General features: G+C 47.7%; 8 protein-coding genes across 8 annotated transcripts; 4 read left to right on the top strand and 4 right to left on the bottom strand.

Annotated features, from left to right (window-relative positions):
• The first annotated feature begins 1,048 nt into the window (after positions 1–1,048).
• Positions 1,049–3,275, top strand: L228DRAFT_107017 (Phosphomevalonate kinase). The gene is made up of 2 exons (XM_018328916.1): positions 1,049–1,560; positions 1,861–3,275. Exons 1-2 carry the CDS (start codon positions 1,298–1,300, stop codon positions 2,987–2,989), a joined length of 1,392 nt encoding a protein of 463 aa, XP_018188805.1. The 5' UTR covers positions 1,049–1,297; the 3' UTR covers positions 2,990–3,275.
• A 702-nt stretch (positions 3,276–3,977) lies between these two features.
• On the top strand, positions 3,978–5,042 carry L228DRAFT_107019 (hypothetical protein). The gene is made up of 3 exons (XM_018328917.1): positions 3,978–4,596; positions 4,690–4,773; positions 4,856–5,042. The coding sequence occupies exons 1-3, from the start codon at positions 4,140–4,142 to the stop codon at positions 5,011–5,013; spliced, it is 699 nt and encodes a 232-aa protein (XP_018188804.1). The 5' UTR covers positions 3,978–4,139; the 3' UTR covers positions 5,014–5,042.
• Positions 5,043–6,648: 1,606 nt separating this feature from the next.
• L228DRAFT_281988 (hypothetical protein) lies at positions 6,649–9,724 on the bottom strand. Its single transcript, XM_018335939.1, has 5 exons — positions 8,674–9,724; positions 8,523–8,613; positions 8,062–8,447; positions 7,899–7,990; positions 6,649–7,835 (listed from the first exon to the last, which is right to left on the bottom strand). The coding sequence occupies exons 1-5, from the start codon at positions 9,285–9,287 to the stop codon at positions 6,724–6,726; spliced, it is 2,295 nt and encodes a 764-aa protein (XP_018188803.1). The 5' UTR covers positions 9,288–9,724; the 3' UTR covers positions 6,649–6,723.
• A 595-nt stretch (positions 9,725–10,319) lies between these two features.
• On the bottom strand, positions 10,320–11,733 carry L228DRAFT_245986 (proteasome maturation factor UMP1). Its single transcript, XM_018332296.1, has 3 exons — positions 11,587–11,733; positions 11,075–11,465; positions 10,320–10,883 (listed from the first exon to the last, which is right to left on the bottom strand). The coding sequence occupies exons 1-3, from the start codon at positions 11,587–11,589 to the stop codon at positions 10,813–10,815; spliced, it is 465 nt and encodes a 154-aa protein (XP_018188802.1). The 5' UTR covers positions 11,590–11,733; the 3' UTR covers positions 10,320–10,812.
• Positions 11,734–12,347: 614 nt separating this feature from the next.
• On the bottom strand, positions 12,348–14,016 carry L228DRAFT_260098 (NAD(P)-binding protein). The gene is made up of 2 exons (XM_018334224.1): positions 13,761–14,016; positions 12,348–13,694 (listed from the first exon to the last, which is right to left on the bottom strand). The coding sequence occupies exons 1-2, from the start codon at positions 13,935–13,937 to the stop codon at positions 12,648–12,650; spliced, it is 1,224 nt and encodes a 407-aa protein (XP_018188801.1). The 5' UTR covers positions 13,938–14,016; the 3' UTR covers positions 12,348–12,647.
• Positions 14,017–14,199: 183 nt separating this feature from the next.
• On the top strand, positions 14,200–14,898 carry L228DRAFT_237828 (putative G-patch domain protein; the record flags this gene model as incomplete). Its single annotated transcript, XM_018330977.1, has 1 exon — positions 14,200–14,898. The coding sequence occupies one exon, from the start codon at positions 14,200–14,202 to the stop codon at positions 14,896–14,898; it is 699 nt and encodes a 232-aa protein (XP_018188800.1).
• Positions 14,891–17,933, bottom strand: L228DRAFT_245984 (Sec1 family protein). The gene is made up of 8 exons (XM_018332295.1): positions 17,742–17,933; positions 17,646–17,683; positions 17,498–17,585; positions 17,287–17,433; positions 17,024–17,226; positions 16,499–16,965; positions 16,269–16,431; positions 14,891–16,211 (listed from the first exon to the last, which is right to left on the bottom strand). Exons 1-8 carry the CDS (start codon positions 17,773–17,775, stop codon positions 15,243–15,245), a joined length of 2,109 nt encoding a protein of 702 aa, XP_018188799.1. The 5' UTR covers positions 17,776–17,933; the 3' UTR covers positions 14,891–15,242.
• A 171-nt stretch (positions 17,934–18,104) lies between these two features.
• L228DRAFT_245983 (hypothetical protein) lies at positions 18,105–20,837 on the top strand. The gene is made up of 3 exons (XM_018332294.1): positions 18,105–18,418; positions 18,472–19,628; positions 19,688–20,837. Exons 1-3 carry the CDS (start codon positions 18,221–18,223, stop codon positions 20,697–20,699), a joined length of 2,367 nt encoding a protein of 788 aa, XP_018188798.1. The 5' UTR covers positions 18,105–18,220; the 3' UTR covers positions 20,700–20,837.
• Positions 20,838–21,337: the final 500 nt, after the last annotated feature.

Raw genomic sequence — 21,337 nt, 5'->3', positions numbered from 1 at the left:
GAGGCGGATACACGTAGAAGTGAATGGTGAGTAATGGTAATATGGCATAGCGGGTTGCTCTAATTATCACGGGCAGTCCGTGGGCGAAAGAGAGGGAAACTGAGGGAAAGGTTTAGCTACCACTCGACTCGGTGCTCTGTACGTGTGTATTGCAGTCACACTACAATCGTGACCTGCTCTCTATGATCGCCTCGGCCGTCCCCCGCGAATGTCCGTCCTTTTTTTTCTTACGACCGAACTGGACCGAAGGGTGGGATCAAGGGTTCTCAGAAAGTGGATTTTACTGCCTAAGGCGCCCGCGATGATGGCCTGGCCTTGGCAACTAGAACTAAGCTTCAAGAGTCAGGGAGTGCAAAGCCCTAGGAGCACTGCCTCCGATAATTTGAGGGAAATACTGCTAAAGAATCATAATCCTGGTCAAGCCCTGCACAGCTAAAACGCAGCTTCAACAAGGGGTCGAGAGGGTGTCCAGGAATGGCACAGGACGCTTTTAGAGCCGGTTTTAGCTGGAAATCCTCACTGGGTTTCTATAGGGGGCGGGACACGGGTATTCGAATCCCCCCGAAGCTTCAGTGAGAAATTCCATCATTGGCGAAGATCCAATCTCAAGCGGTCATGGGCGCCGGGAGGTATCGGGATGACAAGGCACGTTAGTCTTCCGGAGGTTGGCTTCTTAAGGCAAAGACTTCACCCATTACCTCAGTTGCGGTATGTTAGTGCTATTCCGTGAAAGCACTTTGACCTTTTAGCTGACCGGGGGACTAACTGACTGCTGTAACTTACCTTACTGAAGGGCATACCGGAGTATTAACTTGCCTTAGGTAACGTAGAGAGGAAATGAGTCAAAGAGGCCATTCCCGGCTTCACCGGCAGTCGCATCCGATCCATCTCCACTTTTCGCTTCTCCCGTCTCGCTTCGACCCTAACTGTGGTAGCTTCTTGTAGTTTAGCTAAAAAGGAGCTTTCCTCGAGCCTTGGTTCATGTCGACGATCGCCACAGCAAAAAGGTCGAGAGAAGAGTTACGAGTACTAACTTACAGGCAGGGAGGGACATGCTGCTTCCGTGGCTGACTCCGCGATTGATAGCAGAACGAAGCGTCATCTGATAACTTAACCTGCACAGCCGCGTCTGACCTGCATTAACCGGCTGAAGATCGCTGCACTCGACACTCCCCAGTACAGTACTGTTTCCGAGTAGCTCACCCTCCTCCTCCGTCTATCAACAGCCTTCCCCTCCGAGGGGCCCCCCCATCGTTTCCCCTCCTTTGATCTGAGCGACTTGTGCCTGTCAGACGAGATGACTCGGCCCCCGACCGCCCTTTCAGCTCCAGGCAAGGTCCTGCTCGCTGGTGGTTATCTAGTTCTTGATCGGGACTATACCGGCCTTGTCTTTGGCTTAGACGCCCGTATCCATGTCCACGTGCAGCCGCTCTCCACCAGCCCCGGTGTTGTTCTCTCGGAAATCATTGTCCGCTCCCCTCAATTTCGCGATGCTGAATGGAGATATGGTTACCGTCTGGCCGCCGAGTCTAGAGGTATTGACGTAACTCAGCTCAAAGGGTGAGTTGGAAATTTTTATTTTATTTTTATTTTTGTTTCTTTTGACCCATCGAATTGTTTAATCGCAATGTTGTTACTTTGGTTTCTGCTTTCAATTTTTTTGAAATGTCGCGTAACGTCAGGTGGTGTAAGATGAAGAAATTCTTGGTTTGAAGATACATTCATTTTTGGTGTCTTTTTCAAATAAATCAATTGCATCAAAAGTTTGATTGCTGTGGCTCGTTTTTGATTGCATTCCCAGTCAATTTGTCTTCATATAAAGCTTCCTTTCGAAAATTATCAAAATGCTCATGCCGTTAGACTTTCTACGTCATGCCTCTCGCGCAACCCGTTCATCGAGACGGCCCTGACCTACGCCTTGACTTACATCTCAATGATGATCCCGGGTGTCATTGAGGCTTCTTCAATCACGATTCTCGCCGACGATGACTATTACTCTCAAACAGCTTCACCAGGCGCCCGCCGCGAACGCTTTATCAATTTCCACGTGCCATTGCAGTCCGCACACAAGACGGGCCTTGGTTCATCAGCTGCTCTGGTCACCGCCTTCACTGCTGGTCTCCTAGCGCATTATCTGCCCGCTGAGCAGTTTGATCTCAAGACTGACAAGGGCAGAGCTATCTTGCACAATCTAGCGCAAGCTGCCCACTGCGCTGCACAAGGCAAGGTTGGTTCCGGCTTCGACGTCGCAGCCGCCGTCTACGGTTCATGCCGTTACCGGCGTTTCTCGCCCGCCCTGCTAGAGGGACTTGGGGAGATTGGCTCTCGCGGGTTTTCAGATCGCCTCAAGGCCCTAGTTGAGGACACGGAGCCTGCCAGGAAATGGGACACTGAAATCATCAAGGCCGGAATCAACGTTCCCAAGGGTCTCCGGCTCACCATGTGCGATGTTGACTGCGGATCCCAAACCGTCGGTATGGTGAAGCAGGTTCTCGCATGGAGAAAAGAACATCCAGAAGAGGCAAATGCGCTCTGGTCGCGGCTGCAGGAAAAGAACGTTGAGCTCGGGAAGCAATTGTCAACATTAGGCGATGCTACGCGCCGCTCAGACGCGGATTTTGACGAGCTGAAGGAGGTCATTGCCGATATACGATCTATGATGCGCCAAATGTCCAAGGCATCAGGCGTTCCAATTGAGCCGCAGATGCAGACTGAGCTTCTCGACGCCTGTTCTGCGCTCCCTGGCGTCATTGGTGGCGTTGTTCCCGGAGCTGGAGGGTATGACGCTGTCGCTCTGCTTACCGTGGACCAGGAGTCGGTGCTGGGTCCGTTACGAAAATTACTGGATGAGTGGAAGGTGTCACTCTGGAATGAAGATGGCGCTGTTGCGAATGGCAGCATAGGCAAGGTACGAGCACTCGGAGTACGGGAAGAGATGGAGGGCGTGCGGTTTGAACGGGAAGATGCATATCGGTCTTGGATTGAATAATTCCAGCTTACCGGTCTATAAGCGCCCATGGACACTTATTCTTTGTATTTTTTTTTTCTTTCTCTTATCACTTTCTTGTATATCTCTATTACCCCGTCTTGGCTGCTCTCCTGGGTTTTCCTGTTTATTTTGACCGGGCATGGCCACTGTTCTATGTATTTACCACTTTGTATGAAGTAGAGTTGGAGAATTTGTCATAATGATCCCCAACTCATTTTGGAGAGAGGGCCCGTTGCCTTATGGAGTAAGAGAGAGGGACGATCCACACTCCAATCAGCTGTTTGATATTTCACGTGCGGACGCGACGGAGCTTGATATACTTTTCAGGAACCTCATGGTACTCGAGAACGAAAGCGATAGGGGCAGTACCTTCAAGTACTTGGACCTCAACCCGCCGGAGATGGTTAGTCTTGGGGGGTGCTATTAGTGGCGGTCAATGCGGATGGTGTCGTCAGGGGGAACTACGCGAGTAGTTTCAGGTACTGCCAAGTAGTCAAAGACATCATTACCCGTGCTAAGCAACCCCTAATTGTCCTTAGAGACCTTTAGACACCGGACAATACTCATACCCATGTTTTTCCCTTCCCCAGAGCTGGACCTGAACCTTGACCCACGTTGGAATCAACGTCGGATCGTATCGCAATCGCCAATCCTTCTACCTCTTCCCCCAATTCCCCTACTGGGCCAGTCTGACTGCCCTTGTTTGCTGCCTCAGGACTTTGTCCGCATCATCCCGATCTCTCTTCGTCATTCGTTTCACCACGGGTTTAGGAGGAAGGTTGACGATCTTCTGGCAGGCCAAAAGGTTATGAGAGTGTGCCAATAAGAGAGTGAGAGCAGAAGTCATAGTGTGCACTCTGGTATAGCATGTTCCTAGAATCACCCTGAGTGATCGTCAAGCGATAGTGCCCGTGCAACAACGAAACGTGGAGAGAACACCATCACAGGGCAGGTCTTCCCTCATTGACTTGACAGAACGCCTGGCCACTTTCTTTGGGCCAAAGAATCTCTCCGGAGGCTATTCAGCCAATTACACATCCCTACAAAAGATTCTTAACGACCATTAACCTGCGCTGCATCATCACCCGTTGCGTTTTCCGCCCGCCACCTTTCCCCCCCCCCCAACGGTTGCATTGTTACGACCATCAATATGAGCGATACGGTCGATCGTCCGCCGGCGGACCTTTCATTGCCCGCCTCTGCAACGGATATCAACTCGATTACCCCTGTGCCACCCAATGCGCCATCGGCGGCCATCTCTAGTAACTTCTCGGATTCCCAGCAAGAGCTAGCAGCGACGACCTCGTTGCCTGGCTCAACGGCAGAATCCACCACATTACCTCAAATTCCTCCAAACGCACTCGTACGAGAACACTCAACCGCCATCGGACCGTCATTAGACCAGCCGGCGCCGCCACGGAGAGAATCATCTGCCACAGGCGGGCCCACTGTGCTCATTACATTATTATTGACAAACTCGGCACGACACCCATTCAAGATTGACGAACGATATTTGAGGAAGCGGAATATCGCCGTGGAGGAGATGAACCCGTTCAATCTGAGCGTATATGCGTTGAAGGAGCTCATCTGGCGAGAATGGCGAGACGGTATGTTGCATTACACTTTTTGCCAATTTACTACCACAAAACTCAATCGTACCCCTCTCTGTCTGAGAATCAGAAAAGCTAACACTTACATAGAATGGGAAACTAGACCATCAAGTCCGACGTCCATTCGATTAATATCATTTGGTAGACTACTTGATGACAAGTCATTGCTAAAAGGTAGAGCACTGCCATGAGGGGCGCTTCTACCCAATCATTTCCCATCAAATTTCCATGAATTGCTGCTGACATTTCTCTCCAGACTGCCGTTTCAACGCTGACTCGCCCAATGTCGTGCACATGACGGTCCGGCCACAAGAAATTGTCGATGAGGAGGATGCCAAAACGACCAAACACAGCTACGGGCGTGACCGCGATGGAGCTGATCGGTCCCCAGGCTGCCGCTGTGTCATTCTATAATACCCCACTGTCCCTTTAGTGGATCTCTTTTAGCGACTTTCCTCCCAAGCGTCTGTTTTCAATGTCGGATATCATTGCTTTGAGAGCGTACCGCTATCCAAAGGCGAAGCTTCAAATTTCTTTTTTCCTTTTTTTTTCTCCTTTCTTCTTTTCTTTTCTTTTCCTTTCTTTTTCGGAAACATGGACGAAGGGGAAAGCTATTGTAGTCAAAGTTGATATCATCGAGGCTCTTCATTTCGTTCTTCCGGCCCCATACCCCTGTACTTTTTTCTGCAGCTCTCTCTGCCGCCTTCTTCTTCTTCTTCTTCTTCTTCTTCTTCTTCTTCTTCTTTCCCAGGTCAATGGACCTCATATTTCCAATTTAACTTTTTTTCTTTTTCCCCTCCATTTCTTTCTGTTGTTCCATTTGAATCGCCCACATACCTTCAAGCCACAATCACAAACAGATAACTTTCACATTCTTCAACATGTCATGCAAAATTCCATGCCGTGCGGGTTATAAATTCCAGTGTCACACCAAACGAATGCTCTACTGCACTTGTACTCTTGACTCTTGATCCCCTTTTCACCATGGCTTTTATACCCACATCTCCCCATCTGTCTTCCATTATTCCTTTGCTTACTTCCGTCGTTATTCTCTTATTTCTTTTATACTTTTTCTCTTCCTCACTTTTCTCTTCCTCGCTGTTTCTTTTCTTCCCCCTTCTCTCTATCTCTCTTTTTTCGTTGTGCTCCCCTTCTTTTTCGTAAGTTTTTTTCATTTATTTGTTTTATTTCCCCCTTTTACTTTTCCCCTTTCCCGTTCCCCGTTTCCTCTTCCCCGTTTCCTGTTTCTCTTTTTCTTCTTCTTTTTCAGTCTCATTCTCATTCCCTCATGCAAGGCGATAACACCCCCTCCATCCTCCATCCTCCGGCAAAATGGCAGTGTATCTTATCGTGGTTTCACCGTGTATATCCCCGACAATGTACATTGCAGCTATAGCATAAAATTATACTCTACTTATTATCCTCTATTTACTTCCTACTTATGGCCGTCTATTTATGGTCGTCTATTTATGGCCCTCTAGTCCTCTACCTTATATTTATTTATTTTAATTGATATCATTTTTTTTTCTTCGCCTTTTTCTTTCCTTATTGCTTTTTCAAATGTAGCTTGAAAGTGAAAAGAGTTGAGGCATATTGATTAACTTGCACTTTTTTTTTTAATCTTTGTTGAAAAAAAAAAAAAAAAAAAAAAACAGAGAGAAAGAAAGAAAGAAAGAAAAGAGAAAAACTTCGAATGCTCTAGGAGTCTAGGACCTAGGTTGTTTCTTGTTGAAGGGAATCCTCACATGCAATGTTGTAGGCTGGGGAGTATTATCGTATTATCGTCACGACTCACGACTCACAAAGGATGGAATCATGGAATCATGGAATCATCAAGGTTTGTTTGCAAATGGGCGGGATATTCCGGGAATACAGCGTGTAATATTCCAATCATAGGACGATATAAGTTATAAATGATACATGGACAAAAGAAGAAAGCGGGGGGGGAAAAATAGCTATCAGCCTATGGTAGGAGAATACGAAAGATCTTGAAAAGAAAAATATAAATAGATAAATATATATATATATATATTGACATAAGAGATACATGTCCGTCAAGCTCATAAATATTGCTACATGAATAATATTTAGGTACATCTTTTAAAGGTAACATCGCGGCATGATTTACACCGATGTCGAGGCGCTAGTTGCATTTGACCCCCGTTCGGTATCCGTCTCTGGATCATGAATATGGTCATGATCATGGTGCACAGGCACTGGCGCGGCAGTTGTTGATACGGCCTTACTGGCATCCTGGCCTTGAACCTGACCGTAACTCAGACCCAGACCCTGAGTCTGAGTCTGAATGCCAATTCTGGTCCGTGGATCATTGCCGGCCTCTTCAAGAGTTGGTTCTAGCGGATAATCATATGTTCCTCGATTATACTCTCGTTCCCACTCAAGCCAGCCCTCTGCGATGTCGACTCTGTATCCTTCAAAGAACCAGGCGCCATTGACATAGACGAGGACGTCTTTCATGCTACACAGGATGCGCAGGCAGCCGCGAATCTGCATGGTGCTCTCGCATTCGATGACGTGGAGGCCAAACTCCTTGGCGCTGCGCCAGACGTACCAGATGCCAAGGGCTCGGCCGATGGTGACTGCGACGAGGAGGACAACCATGGAGTAGAATGTAACGACGAGATTGCCGCCCCACTGCGCGCTGAAGAAGAAGGTGAGCACAACGAGAATAACACCTTCGACTGCGCCGGTGAAGAGGGTGACTAGTGGGTTTCGGCCCGTGGTCGACAAGTGTAAGAGGATCACAAGGGGGCGCCACCGACGTGCCGAGTCTTCTGCGCTGGCGCGTAGGAAGCCGGCTAGAAGCAGTTCTCGGACATGCGTGACAAGGTAGATTAGGCGGATGAGAACGAGTCTGGCCAGACTTTTCCAGTACTTCAAGAGTGAAGTATCTTTTTGGTTTTTGAGATCCCAGTTGATATTATTGTTGTCGTCGCCGTAATTTGAAGGAGTTGATGATGATGATGGGGATTTGACGCCGGCGAGTCGTTTGATAAGTCTTTCCGCACCCCCAACAACGCTTGATAGCAGCGCATAGAGTTTATTGCCCACCAGGTTGAACCAGATTTGTTGGCAACGGAGAAGAAATGGTGGGTAGAGTGGTGGCATCTCGGTCTCGGTCGTGCCTCTCTTGTACCCCCAATCGGCTTGGTAGCATGCTGATACACGACAGAGGTGTCGCAATTCGTCAACGGATCGTCGTGATAGGGAGAAGACTGTCATTGGCGTTGTATAAGCATTTGACTTGTCATTACAGCTTATTAGAGAGGGATAGTTACCTTTAGCCCTTTCGTGGTGGCCCTTTTCCCACATGACGAAGCGGAACAGGGCGCTGATTGCGGCAGAGAGAAGCAGCCACAGGGATGTCCAGCTGTTTTAAAAAAGAAAATGAGAAATCAGCAATGTGGGCACCAAAGCCTCATATACCTTTGAAGAACTCACTAATTTTTACAGTCGAATATCAGCATCGACGTGCCCCATCCCATAAAAAGCGGACCAACAGCGAAAAGAAAGATGACAATTTGTACGCCGGCAACCAAGAACGCAGGAATTCGCCAGAGATGAGCTCTCCGCCTCCACTTATCTTTGGCTTGGTGCCGTATACTCGCAAACGACTTGCCAGTCTCCAATTCCTTTTGGTTCGAGTGCTTCTTATCCCAGCGCGGCGCGTAAGACTGGAATTCTTCCAGGGAGGCTCGGTTCTTGGCTTTAAAGTGCGAGCCATCCTTTTCTCGCTTTCGCAGCTTTCCTAAAGCTTCTATAGCCGATTGAGCAATGTAGTCAAAGCTTGCTAGGGAAATTGTTTGTTTCCTCGAAACACCACTTATCTGATAAAACGATTAGCCTATTTCAGGGGAAATGCCAAAATACCGAGACAAGGTTAGAATCTCCTGCTATCTTACACTTCTGACGGGTAGACCTAGGCTGAAGAGAGCGGATATCGCACCAACGAGAAAGCTGGTGCCAAAAGCCTCCGAGCTGCGAGCGACATACCTGAAATGGCACGTTAGACAGCTACCCGAAATACATAACAAACGTCAAATGAGTGCTCACAGGTTGCCAAATGTAAGAAGTGCGGGGATAATTCCCATCAAGGTCGTCGCGGCATTCGCTCCAGTCTGGTCATAGATGCTCCTCCCGGCTATCGCATTTGATATGTCGTCTTTGCATTTTACATCTATTCCGACTCCCATATAATCGCCCAAGATAGCATAATAGACATTGCTGTAACTTTTCCACAGGCTTGAATAGGCATCATAAAGCTTATCGTAGAGATTATATTGAGTGTCATTATACGCCGGAAAAACCAGCGTCGTGCCAAGGCTGTCATAACTTGCGTTGTGAGGAAAACAATAGTTGGCCCAAGAGTTGATATTGTCCTCGATTTTTTGCAAACCGTGCTGCCTTTCCGTCGCATTCCAGGAATCTTTACGATTCAAGTACCAGTATGCGTTCTCGTATACTTCGCTGGAAAGTGTATCATAATCGTCCCACAAATCAAAGTCGTCGTTTACTTGGGTAATGTTAACGGCGCTATTAGGCACTGGAAGCCCATATTTTGCAATTGTGTCGACGAAATTATAACCAAGACCACATCGCGAGTAGAGAAGAAGGAGGAGGAGCGTGAGAATGAGCGGCAGTCGTGTTCTTCCCAAACCAGCCGCCATGTTGGTAACGAATCACAGCAGACACGGACCCTGCGCGTGCACCGATATCCCTGTGTTTGGAGGATGCAAAGGCAGAATGCCCTTCAACTTCTTGTCATCCAGCTGCCATTTATCCAAACAGCATACTAGACACTGTCACCTGGCGAAAGGAATCCATCAATGCAAGCTTCGAGTCCAAGCCCACAGCAGGCGGTCCTGCCTGTGTACTTAATACCGCCCACTCGACTTTCAGCCCCCACAACCCTCATTTCCAACAAGTGATAGAAGTGTCAGATAATGGCACTATCGGTGGCCATTTTCAGACCTAATTTGCGCCACTTGAAAATGTCATATTGCGCTAAGAAATTGCACCCAAGTAGACCAATCATTTTTATGCGGTTGATTAATGGGGATGTCTAAAAAGCCGGAGTGATCTTTGCCATTCAATCAAATTGGTTGTACTGTGCCATGGGCCGTAGCGGAAGGTACCCGCTGTGGCTGACCGTCAGCATGTCCGCGTGTGTCAGATGTTCCAGGCTAGTTGGGGGTATAATATGCAGCACAATCAAGGCAAAACGACGATGGAAATGAAAAACTAGGCGGGAAACAACACAATGTATTTTGCGAATATGAAGATTGCAAGCTGGCCAAAGTACCCCACAGGAAGAACTAATAGACCTCAGCGTGTGTTTCTTGCTCTTGTCAAGGCTGCTGAAGACACGAAAATAAAGAGACCCAGATGCAGTGTCAAGTTGGGGGGTAAGCAAGGATCACGTCGTTAGTGAAAGGTCGAGAACGTGCACTTGTGGAGAAACAAGGGACGATCACACACAAATGATAGCAACACTGCAAAAGTGTTTGGTACCAACCTAAAAGAAAGCCACGCATTTTGCGCTGGCGTAACTTGGATCTTTCCCTAAGATGTAATTTCTCTCAACTCTTCTGCAGACAAAATGGTCGCACAAAGCTCCGACTTAGATAAAACCTTTCCCGTGTCGATGGTTATTGGGCACTGGACTAAGAGTAGGTTGAGAAGTAGGTGGTTATACGGAATATAGCCGAGTAAGATACACTGGGTACATCACCAGCCAGGCAGCGTGCGACGTAGCAGGATGGTTACCTCTAGGGTAGGTTATATTTTGCTGCTTCTACTGGCGCCGCAGGCAAAATTCATAACCCTGAAATCCATTTCATTCAATTTCCACACAAAGACCAATATTTGTATCCTGCACATGTAGTTGATATAGAGCCCGGTTTGACGCCCGAATATAAACAGTCATAGCTGCCACAGTTTGCGATGACTAAGTGTTCAGCCCATAATATCACTTTACAGAGACTAATGTCCACCATATACCGAGGGACCTCTTTCCTCTTCACACATTGTAGACTACAGCTTCTGACAGAAGATAATAAAACAATACACACTTATTTGAGCCCTATGCCAAACCCAGCGAAATCGCTCAAGTCTTCGTTACAATGTTTTCATTCAATTGAAGTTGATATCGCAAGTAAACGTAAAAAATACCCTTTGACACCGTGCCCTCGTCTACCAAGTGTTCATGCGCAACCGGGCCTCCATTTCACTGTGGAAATCGACGCCTTCGCCGAACTCGCCGCCTAAAGACAATTTGCGTTAGCCTCTGCAATAGATGATATCGAAAGTAACCCCCAGATATTCCTCCCTCGTCACGCAATGCCTCAAGACACTTGCTAGAAACATCCCTTCCACGTCGTCCGCTTTACGTGATCATGGTCTGAACAGACAAACCAGACAGAGCTAGAACCAGGGTGTGAATGAAACAACATACCAACAAACACGTCCTCCCATGTAATATCGGATTCTCTTCCCTCCAAGAGCTCTGTGTGAACCCCCTTGGTATTTCCACCAAGAGCTGCCGGTCTCCATTCGCCTTGACGCGCCATACGGAGCTCCATACCACGGCGGATGGGCTCAGCGATACCGAATGTCCGTCGAAGGCCTTCCATCTTGATTGACTCTTGAGTAGCTTGCCAGTTGGCCAGGCGTGCTTCTAGAGGGTGTGACGAGCTGAGCGGTTGTTGCGCAGGTCCATTGTCGTTCGTTTGGGCTGCGGGAGTGGCAGAAGCACGTAGTCGGTCGGGGAGACCAGGCGCAGAAGGGGCGCTGGGGTATTTGGCTGTGCTGGTGGGGTGGCTCGCCCCAGGAGTAACGCGAAGTGACTGTCATTTTGGATCTATTAGCATATCTTCCGACCAAATCATCGGAAATCGTGGGGTTGCAGGTTGACTGCGTTGAATGCGAAAGGGACCAGAGGCTTGAAGGGAGCTGGAGTATTCGTACCATCTTTCTAGAATCTATTTAACCAGGGAAAAGGAAGGAAACAGAGTCAATATGATGAAAAAGGGGAGTAGTGTCGTTGAAGGCGATCTCAAACACAGAATGAAGTGCACTGAAGCTAGCTTAAGCTGGGGCGGTGGTCGAATGTCGGACTTGGGTGATGATGCGGCTCGGCTGCCTTACAGACTAATTTGGCCCAAGCTTCCGCGGCTGTGGTAGAAATCTAGCCGACGGTGCCCGCGGTTGCGCTTGTATACAGTATGTGAGCGCTCCGCAATATAATGATAATTATATCAGACTCTAGCAACAGAATAAAGCAACCAATAGATTTACAAATGGTCTGCATTGTTGATTGTGGGAGTTGTTATTGTAAAGGAGCTGATGACTAAGGTAAAATACCTGTCACGTTGCGTTTGCCCGGATATACCACATAGATCTCCTATTTCCGCTTGCCCTTTTCATTCACTGTCCACCAAACATAAATAGGAAGTCAAACACTACCCATATGAACCAGAAGGGACGGTGCCAGAGTGGTTAATAGCTCTCTGGCAACTTCCTGGAATTTTCCGAGGTGAGTTCGAGTCGGGGTGTCGCCACAATCGCAGCTGGGATTTATTCCACTGCCTCAGGGGTGCCCCTCATGAGGCCGCATCGGGGAAGGGGTAGAGATGTAGGATGCCTTAACCGTTCTTCGAATGAGAAGACGGAGCATCCGAACTCTTTTTGTTACTCATGTTATTATTATTATTATTATTAATTTTTTGCTCCCTTTCTAGCCCTCATCTCGACCTTTGCAATGGCTCAACGGCTTGTGTTCGTGGCATTATCTGTCTCCCATTTTCTACTCCTGGATGACATCCCACTTGATAAGTTCAAATTGTATTTATCTATGGTACTCATAGTATATACCCTTTTGGACCTCAGCGACCGAGATAAATATTTACACTTCGGCATTTTGTATGCAACGGTATACCATCGCCAACGCCAAACGCTATGAATTTTGTAAAGATACTTTTGGAACACACCACAAGATAAACATGCCATCCCAGGTCCCTAATATTTCCTTACGCAGCTTTGCGACTTCTTCGAGATCCAGCCTTTCTCGACTGATCGGCTCGGTTCTCACTCTGTAAACCACCATCCGTGGTGGCCTTCTCCGTTTTCTCTCGTTTTTCCTTCTCCTTCTTCTCTTGGGTCCTTTTGATGGCGCCCTCTTTCTCCAACGTCTCAATTTGCTTCTCAGATAACGCCCACAAATCCTTGGCCGCGTTGTCATCTTTGATTTCTGGTCGCACGTAAGCAATATCTCTGCACTCTTTTATCATGCGGCCACCTGCTCCCCTTCCAAGATCTGCCTCCATGGCAGCGAGCAGAAAACTCTGTGCGCCTTGGTCTGGAGATTTTAGCACCAACCACCAGAAAGGCCACATGATGAGATAGAAAAACAGCCCCCATAGTGATCCAGCTGTTAACCACCTGCGCATCCCCGGTGTGCGTGACCATCCGGGGTCTGCTAAAACGACACGTGTGTTGTTTGGCTGACTATCGGGCCGCTTGTACGCCTCAAGATGCTTTTGGAATGCTTGCGCAAATACCATCAAGGCTAATTTGCTCGTCCCATAGACATTTGTGCTCGCATATTTCTGCTTCTTCACCTTTTGGTCGATATTTCCTCCCATGTAGCTTGAGCAAGTTCCAAAGATAACACGGACATCTCTATCGGGAGGTTGGGCTCGTAATGCTGGACTCAAAATCGACAGCAAATGAAAGTTTGCGAGATAGTTGATGCCCCAGCTCGCTTCGAGTCCATCTTTGGTAACTTCAGGTTTACTTCTAGGCGGCGTCATAGTCGCCGCACAGAGAATGATCATGTCGAGGCGTCGTGGCGGGGCATTGTCTACCCATTTCGTCGCGAAAAGTCTTATCGAATGTAAAGAAGACAGATCAACCTGCTCCGCGTAGACGAGCTCATTATTAGTCGTTGCTCGCAGGTCCTCAATGTATTCGGCAAGAAAAGGATCGGATGGAGGATGCTGCGTCAAAAGGATCACTTGGGCTCCTCGTTGGGCGAGTTCACGAGCCACGCTGGCCCCAACACCTGATGTTCCACCCTGTTATTGTGAAGCTCATTAGCATTCTCAATTATCATCATTAAACGTGTCGTTTCGGTGACGAACGGTTATCATAACCACCTTGGATCGCATAAGTCGCTCCGATTTATTTACAGCTCCTCCAAAGTACCTTTTCAGAAGATAAACCAATAAAAGTGCCGGTACGGTCTTCAGAACGGTAGGCAGATAGGGTACAGAGTCAAAGCCTTCGAAAAGACCCTCCGAAATGATTGGGATAGGCATTGTGCCGGTGATCTCTACAATGCCAACCCAAATTGTTGAGATGCGGTCACTTGGGCGTGTTGGTTGAAAGGAGACGCAACACTGCCTACCTACGGATCTAAGGAGCTCGAAGCTACGGAGATGCGATTCGATAAGATGGAGATGAGATGTAGATATGATAAATCGGCTAGCGTGGTTCAAGCGGCAAACGTCGCATGTGACAGCCAGCTTTCGCCAATTCATATCTCACAACCTCCAGGTCGTAATCCGCATCAAACCCACCATGAACGAGGATGAGGAGTATTTTGTCCCTTTACAAGACCAACGATACTTTGGAGCAGGCATAAAGCGGCAGCGTGTACAATTTGTCCGAGCGAACTCAGCGGAAGCAACTGTTCAGCCCCCGAGGCAAAATGCTCCATCAAGCTCTGTAGGGGACCGCTATCTGTCCATAGTCCTCCCGAAATCTGCCCCAGTAACACCTCCAAATGGAGGCACAGAAAGAGAAGAGCTTGAGCCAGCAAATGATCAAGAAGAGATACCAAAAACCTGCGAAATATGCCATCTGCCTTTAAATCCTGAATCGTCCGCTGAATCTCACAATACGCCTCATGAAACTTCAATCGCGCATCAAGTGTGCCTAGAGCATTCCCATCCACCATCTCACTTGGACCGTGGGCGACTAGGCCTAAAGTATCTCTCCTCTTATGGCTGGGATCCTGATAGCAGGCAAGGCCTAGGCTCAAAAGGCGAAGGTATCCTAAACCCGCTCAAGGGCAAAGTCAAGAACGATACTGTTGGATTGGGGGTCAAGTTTTCAAAAGATCCCAAGGTCAATGCAGCTCAAAAGAAGCCCGCTGCCAAGCTGAACGCAAAACAAGTTCGTCAGCAAGAGGAGGAAGGGAAGAAAAGGAGGGCAAGACTACAAGAAATGTTTTACAGAAACGAAGACCTGGAAAAATATCTAGGACCCGCGGCTTAAGAAATTGGAATTTCCTTATGATACCTTATATATATTGTTTAATACCTCAGGGACCGTGATGAACTATGACTCTTCAGTGGCAGCAATTTCAACCAGGGAGCAGGGAAAATATCTACATAAAGCGTCGGCGAACGATGCCGCCTCGTCATATCGGAATTCTTCTGGTATCCTATCTACCTCATATACTATTTCACTCCTTGCTTCAATGTGCTTCAATCGATAAGTAGAAAGCAAGAATGTACGGCTAGAAAAGAAAGGTGCAAAGCATGAACAAGGGAATTTGCTATGTAGCCAACCGAATCCTGAACGCCATAATGCTATAGAACGCTCAACGACGAATGACTTCATTTCTTTGAAGAGAAGAATAAATGCTTCTTTTTCTTTCCTGGTTCCTTCTCCTTTTTGGACTTGCTAAGGACCTGAGGTGGTTGCTGTTGAGGTGGAGCGCCATTCGATGCACTCGAATTAATCGTCATTGCAGAAAGTGCAGCAGTGGTTGCAGGCACTGATGTTTTAGGCAGTGGCTGAGCTTGCCGCGGCGCCGTAGGTGTAGGGGGATCAGGCTCGAAGAGGTGTGCCGGAGGCTTAGGCTTTGGTCTCTCCATGGGAATATCCAAACGACGCTTATCGACGCTTAGGTCGCCGACCTGCCTGACGAATAAACTTGGCGTAAGCATATGAGACGTAACAAGGACTACTTCTCTCGAAGTAGCCTTTGAGACGTGATAGCACGCTCTGGATTCCGAATATGTAGCGCCACCAGCTACAAAGACAATAATTCGTTGCCGAGGCTCCACTGAAGACAAACGTGACTTAGCCCACGTTGGTTTTGCGCTGCGGAGGGAAGCTTGGGATAACGGGTCTGGAGCGCCTATTCCTTCGCCTGTGCTTAGTGGAGGTTTAGTAAACGGGAACAAGGCAGGGTCCAAAGTTCCTTTGACATGTTCATCCAGCATGGTCTTGACGGCTGGCTCAAAACGAGACAAAACATATTCGTCTTCCAGCATTTGAGGAGGCTGTTTTCTTCCGAAGGGGGGCGGCGCAGGCGGAGATTTATCCTTCAGGGACTTTTGTATCCTTGCGCCTAGATGCTCAAGGTTGTAAATGACCTCGCCATCCTGAGGTGGTAATTGAGCATGGGCTAGGAGCTTCTGGGTATCCCCAGGTACGAGACCATCTTTGTACAACAAGTAAAGAATGATAAGTCGCAGGCGGTCAGCAGGTACGCTGCTCTCGTCGTCGAGCAAGCGCACTATCTGATCAGCCAGATTTTTGGGCTTACGGTATTCTTCATCGTACCCCGTCGCGAGAGACTGGCAAATAAAAAGTCAGCAAGCGGTAGATATGTGAAAGACGAATTGTTTACGAACCTGCTCGACGGAAGCAAGATCTGGCAGTTTTCGGTTTTGGAAGATGTTCATGCAGTCCTGTGCCATGCTTAAGTGAAGCGCGTATGCTTCCTTGAGTTCCTGGAATTCAGGGAGACCTGCTAACATATCTTTGATAGTATTGAGGTTGGTCGCATCTTCCTCACTGTGGATTGACATGTCAGATGCCTGCGAGTCTCTAAGTAGCCTGAAACAACTTTTTGTTTACGCACCCGCTAGTAAATTGGGGATGGTCCTCGAGAAACTTTCGAAAGTCTCTCATCAAGCTTTCAATAGTATCTTTCATATGCCGGTGACGATGGGTTATCCACATCTGATCGTGCTCCCCAATCTCCATATCCTTCTCCTCCTGATCTGGCTTACCCGCATGAATAACTGTTTTGTAGAATATTTTGTCCCCATCGCGAATAGGGAGAAGATCGTATGCCATTGCTTGGTATGTGAATTCATGAATGAGTGGCGCATTGAGGTCCATTGACCGATCTGTAATGAAAAGAGCGCCTCGGGGTCGATTTGTCGGGGCCCGAAAGCTTTCATTTAATTGAGCATGGCGATCCAAACCAGCCTGGACAAATCGAGCAAGATGCGAACAGAGAACATGAGCTTCGTGGGTAGGGCTCCGCGGCCGATAATATCGGATTACGGGGTTTTCTCCTAACACAATGCAGACCGCCACAATCTGCCAATATGCAATTAGATTTATATCATAACATGAAAATTGTAAAATCAACGCATACTTTGTGTGCAACCTCTTCTAGGTGTCTCTTCACCAAGGCATTACATGCGGGGTGAAACAGAACCGGGAAGCTCCAAGGGTCACGAAAGGTGACTAGATGGGATTCCTTTGGAAAGAAGTCGATGTTGAGCTCTCGAAATTGGGCAATCTGTCCTTTGGTAGCAGGGGACGTTTGAATTCTTTCGCGGGACTGATAGTCGAGCACTAAGTAATCAATAAGTCCACTTCTAGTTAGAAAAGTAAGCAAGCATTTGTATTTCTTACAAGATGTCCACACCACATGTGCCTTCCGATATCGCCTTCGATCTAGGTCTGCAAGAAGGCAGTCGACGATATGAGGCTGAGAAGAGAGGAGATAGACAGCATCGATATCATGATTTACATGCCTCTTCAGCTCGATCTGTTCGATATCTTGAGCAGGTCAGCGTTGTGCCCTCTGCGACTTGAATAAGGGACAATCTGAATCCTGACGTACTCGTAATATTTTCGTTTAAGATATCGTCCTCTTTGACTACATTGTCAATTAGTCTCCTACTGCCCTCGTCCAATACAAGCACTTTCCACTGTTGCGTAAATAGACGATTAGCGGACCGAGTTAATGACACAAAAACAATGCCACATACCTCTCCGGGAGCTGTATTCCTAATTGTATGTAGGATTGCTGATATATTTCGTCAATTCTGCTTAGCCCCAAGCCGGAAATCAATCGCAGTGCATACCGTCCCGCTGGAGGGTAACAATAGACAACCCCATCTTTGGCCCTCAGTGGCCGAAACACCGAGAGGCAACCAGACTCGCGCAGGAGATAAAATAAGCTCAGATAAAATTGGTAAAGGTGCTAATGCCCCAAAATCATCAAAGTTGTTAACACTTCAGAAAGAGAGTTGCTGTGGAAAGCTGTTCAGTCTCTGGGGCGGCAACATGAGGTGAATGACACCCCTCGACCGCCAGTTTACACTGGAGCCCCTCGAGCTTTCGCAATAATATTTATCCGAACCCGCAAACGCCGAGACGACTTACTTCGGCTTGGTCCGCGATATAGCCGCGTTAAACCTGGATTAGCCTCACAAAATATCGAAATCATCCATCTCATTGCCACAATGATGGCTTGACCACTATTTTTCAGCAAAACTAGAAATTTTCCAATTCCACTCTCTTTAATTCCCTGTGGTGCTTTTGACTACAACAATTATTTTATATGTCTCGCGTGCTGGCCATGCGAGGCGTAGGCGGACAGAATCAATGCATCTTTTGCGCTTTTCGCATTCAACAACCATGGATGCCAACACATTCGCGACGAGTGAATGATGTGATTCGGCGAACCCGATATATCAGTACTTCTCTGCCAATTGCTGGCTCAAGTGCATCATCTTTCGGTGGTAGGAGAACACCTAAGGTGTGCCATCTATCTAAACAAGCCCTTCAAGCCCTTACTGACCGGTTTCACAGGACCGACCTGCCCGTTTCGGAGGCGCCGCAAAACGATCGGGCATGCTACGGATTGGTGGTTCAAAGTTTCGTCAAGATGTGAAGTTCACCGATATTAAGGACACAATCAGGGAGCGGATGGATTTGCTGGAAGAAAACTTGGGCACCACGCCGCAGCTTGAACCACTTGGACTGAGCGAGGCGGTTCTGAAAAGACATTTCGAAGCATTTAAACGAAACGTGTTACGCTCCTTTTCGCAATCAAATGATGAAACAAGTGGGACAATGCCTTTGTTCCATAGCTTGCGGGCAGCATTTGTCGACAAGGATGTGCGCGGATTGGACTCTGAATTGAAATACACCTTTTACGGTCATGTTGCGAGTGCGCGGTTTTCGAAAAAGGACATTGAACATCAGAAGATGCTTGCAGATCTGAGATTTCCCGTTGAGTGGTACCCTGGAACACGGGTGATTCAGCGAACGATACATTTACATGTTGGACCGACCAACTCAGGAAAAACCTATCATGCGCTGAAAAGGCTAGAACAAGCAAACACCGGGGTGTATGCTGGCCCATTACGACTTCTTGCACATGAGGTGTATTCCAGGCTTCTCGCTCTTGGGAAGAGATGCAACCTTATTACTGGTGACGATCGCAAAATGACGGAGACATCTGAGAATGCTATGAACTGCTGCACTGTGGAGATGGTACCTGTCAACACTAAAATTGATGTTGCTGTGATAGATGAAATCCAAATGATTGGGTCCCAATCCCGCGGTTGGGCATGGACTCAGGCATTCTTAGGGGTCAAGGCTAAGGAGGTGCACCTCTGTGGCGAAGAAAGAGTTGTTCCTTTGATTCGGGCTCTGGCAGCATCCATGGGCGAGGAGTTGGTTATTCACCGTTATCAGCGGCTGAGCCCCCTGAAGACCATGTCAACAAGTCTTAAAGGTGATCTCAGACAACTGAGAAAGGGCGACTGCGTCGTGGTCTTTTCGAGGATGGGCATCCATGCCACAAAGCGAGAAATTGAAAGAGCAACGGGCAAGCGAGTTGCTATCGTATATGGGAGTCTGCCACCTGAAGTCAGGGCTCAACAAGCCAAGCTTTTCAACGATGAAAGCAATGATTACGATATCTTGGTGGCAAGCGACGCCATCGGTATGGGATTAAATTTGTATGCAGACACTGACGATGTGATTAAGCAGAAGCAATTGCTGACTTTAAAACTTGTAGGAACATTAAGCGTATCATTTTCGAATCCTCTCAAAAGCACAATGGCAAGGAATTTCGAACATTAGAGGTCTCAGACATCAAACAAATTGCGGGGCGTGCAGGACGTTACCGGACTGCCAGTCAAGCCACTGAAGAAAAATCGTCACCAGAAGCTGCTGATGTTCAGACCAGCGATGTTTCGCCAGACAATGTTGTGGCGCCTCTTCCGCCAGCCAAAAACCTTGGTCTTGTCACTACCTTAGAGCAGATGGATCTCAAAGTTGTCCAAGAAGCCATGGAAAGCGAGCCCGAACCAATTCAGAGTGCCGGACTTTTCCCACCCAGTGCAATCCTGGAGCAATTTGCAAGCTATTTTCCTCCTGAGACACCTTTCAGCTACATCCTCCTTCGTTTGCATGAGCTTTCACGACTTCACCCCCGTTACCATCTCTGCGCCCTTCGAGATCAGATTGAGATTGCAGATATGATCCAGCCGATCAAAAACTTAAGTATTGAAGATAAGGTTATTCTCTGTGCAGCTCCTGTCAGTGCGAGGGACCCAGGGGTCAGCCAGCTCGTGGCTGCATTCGCTCAATGCATAGCGAACCAAGGAGGTGGTGCTTTGTTAGACATTCCAGAAGTAAACCTAGAACTTCTCGATAAGCCAGCATCTTCCAATATGGAGTACCTTCGTCAACTTGAGACACTTCACAAAGGGCTGATCTTGTATCTTTGGTTGAGCTATCGGTTTGCTGGCGTATTCACTAGTCGGCCGTTAGCGTTCCATGTGAAGGAGATGGTTGAGGAGAGGATTGATAAGTCCCTTCACGATTATAGATTCGATCCCAAGGTTCGAAAACTTTTGAAGCGAGCTAGAGAGCAGTCGATGATTGAGAAACTGACAAAAGGGACGATCTCTACCGAGGCGTCTGACTCGGGAAATGATTTCCCCTTAAAGTGGGACGAAGGGATTAGTGCTTTACGCCTGGAGGAAGGCGCGACTGCGGCTAGAAACCAACATGTTGCCTCTTAGAGAGATGACTGTATTTATTATATGTATTTGTATGTATAGAAGGAATGACTCAGTCTCTCACGCGGGAGGATTAATGTATCTAGGTAGTTAACAGGCAACTTAAGAGCTAAAACAATTCACGTAGAGAGGAATACGCCTAAATCCAGAAACCGTTGCGTGGTCGTGTAACATATCCCCTTCACAATACAGCCTTAGTGTGAAATATAATAGCGGGAGTAAAAGTAGGACCTCCTGGCATAAGGTAACGTGGTTTGATTCCACCTGCCTTTCAAGGCGTCAGCTATCGATCAACATGATGGTTAGCACATACTTATACTCTAATGAGCCGATCAGTTATTGCAGCGTTGATTCACACGGATACATCACCATTTGCGTAGCCATTTCTAATACAGGACATTGATCAGTACCGGCTTCAAACATCTTCGGAAAACGAATTCAAGTCCCTCACAAGGCAAGTAATGAAGGAACAGTTTGAATGGCCCAGCTACTATTAGTGGTACAGGAAGAAAATTTGATCTCAGTTTCGTGCTAGAACAGCTGTAAGAAATTTGAGGCAGCTGCCATTCACAATGACCAAGTGAACGTAGACATGTTTCAGTAGCGGAGATATGACATTCCCGCCATTCAGAGGTCATCGG

This window comes from Xylona heveae, assembly GCF_001619985.1.
Source record: "Xylona heveae TC161 unplaced genomic scaffold L228scaffold_4, whole genome shotgun sequence".
NCBI lineage: Eukaryota > Fungi > Ascomycota > Xylonomycetes > Xylonales > Xylonaceae > Xylona > Xylona heveae.
This window is presented reverse-complemented; position numbering and strand designations above follow the sequence as displayed.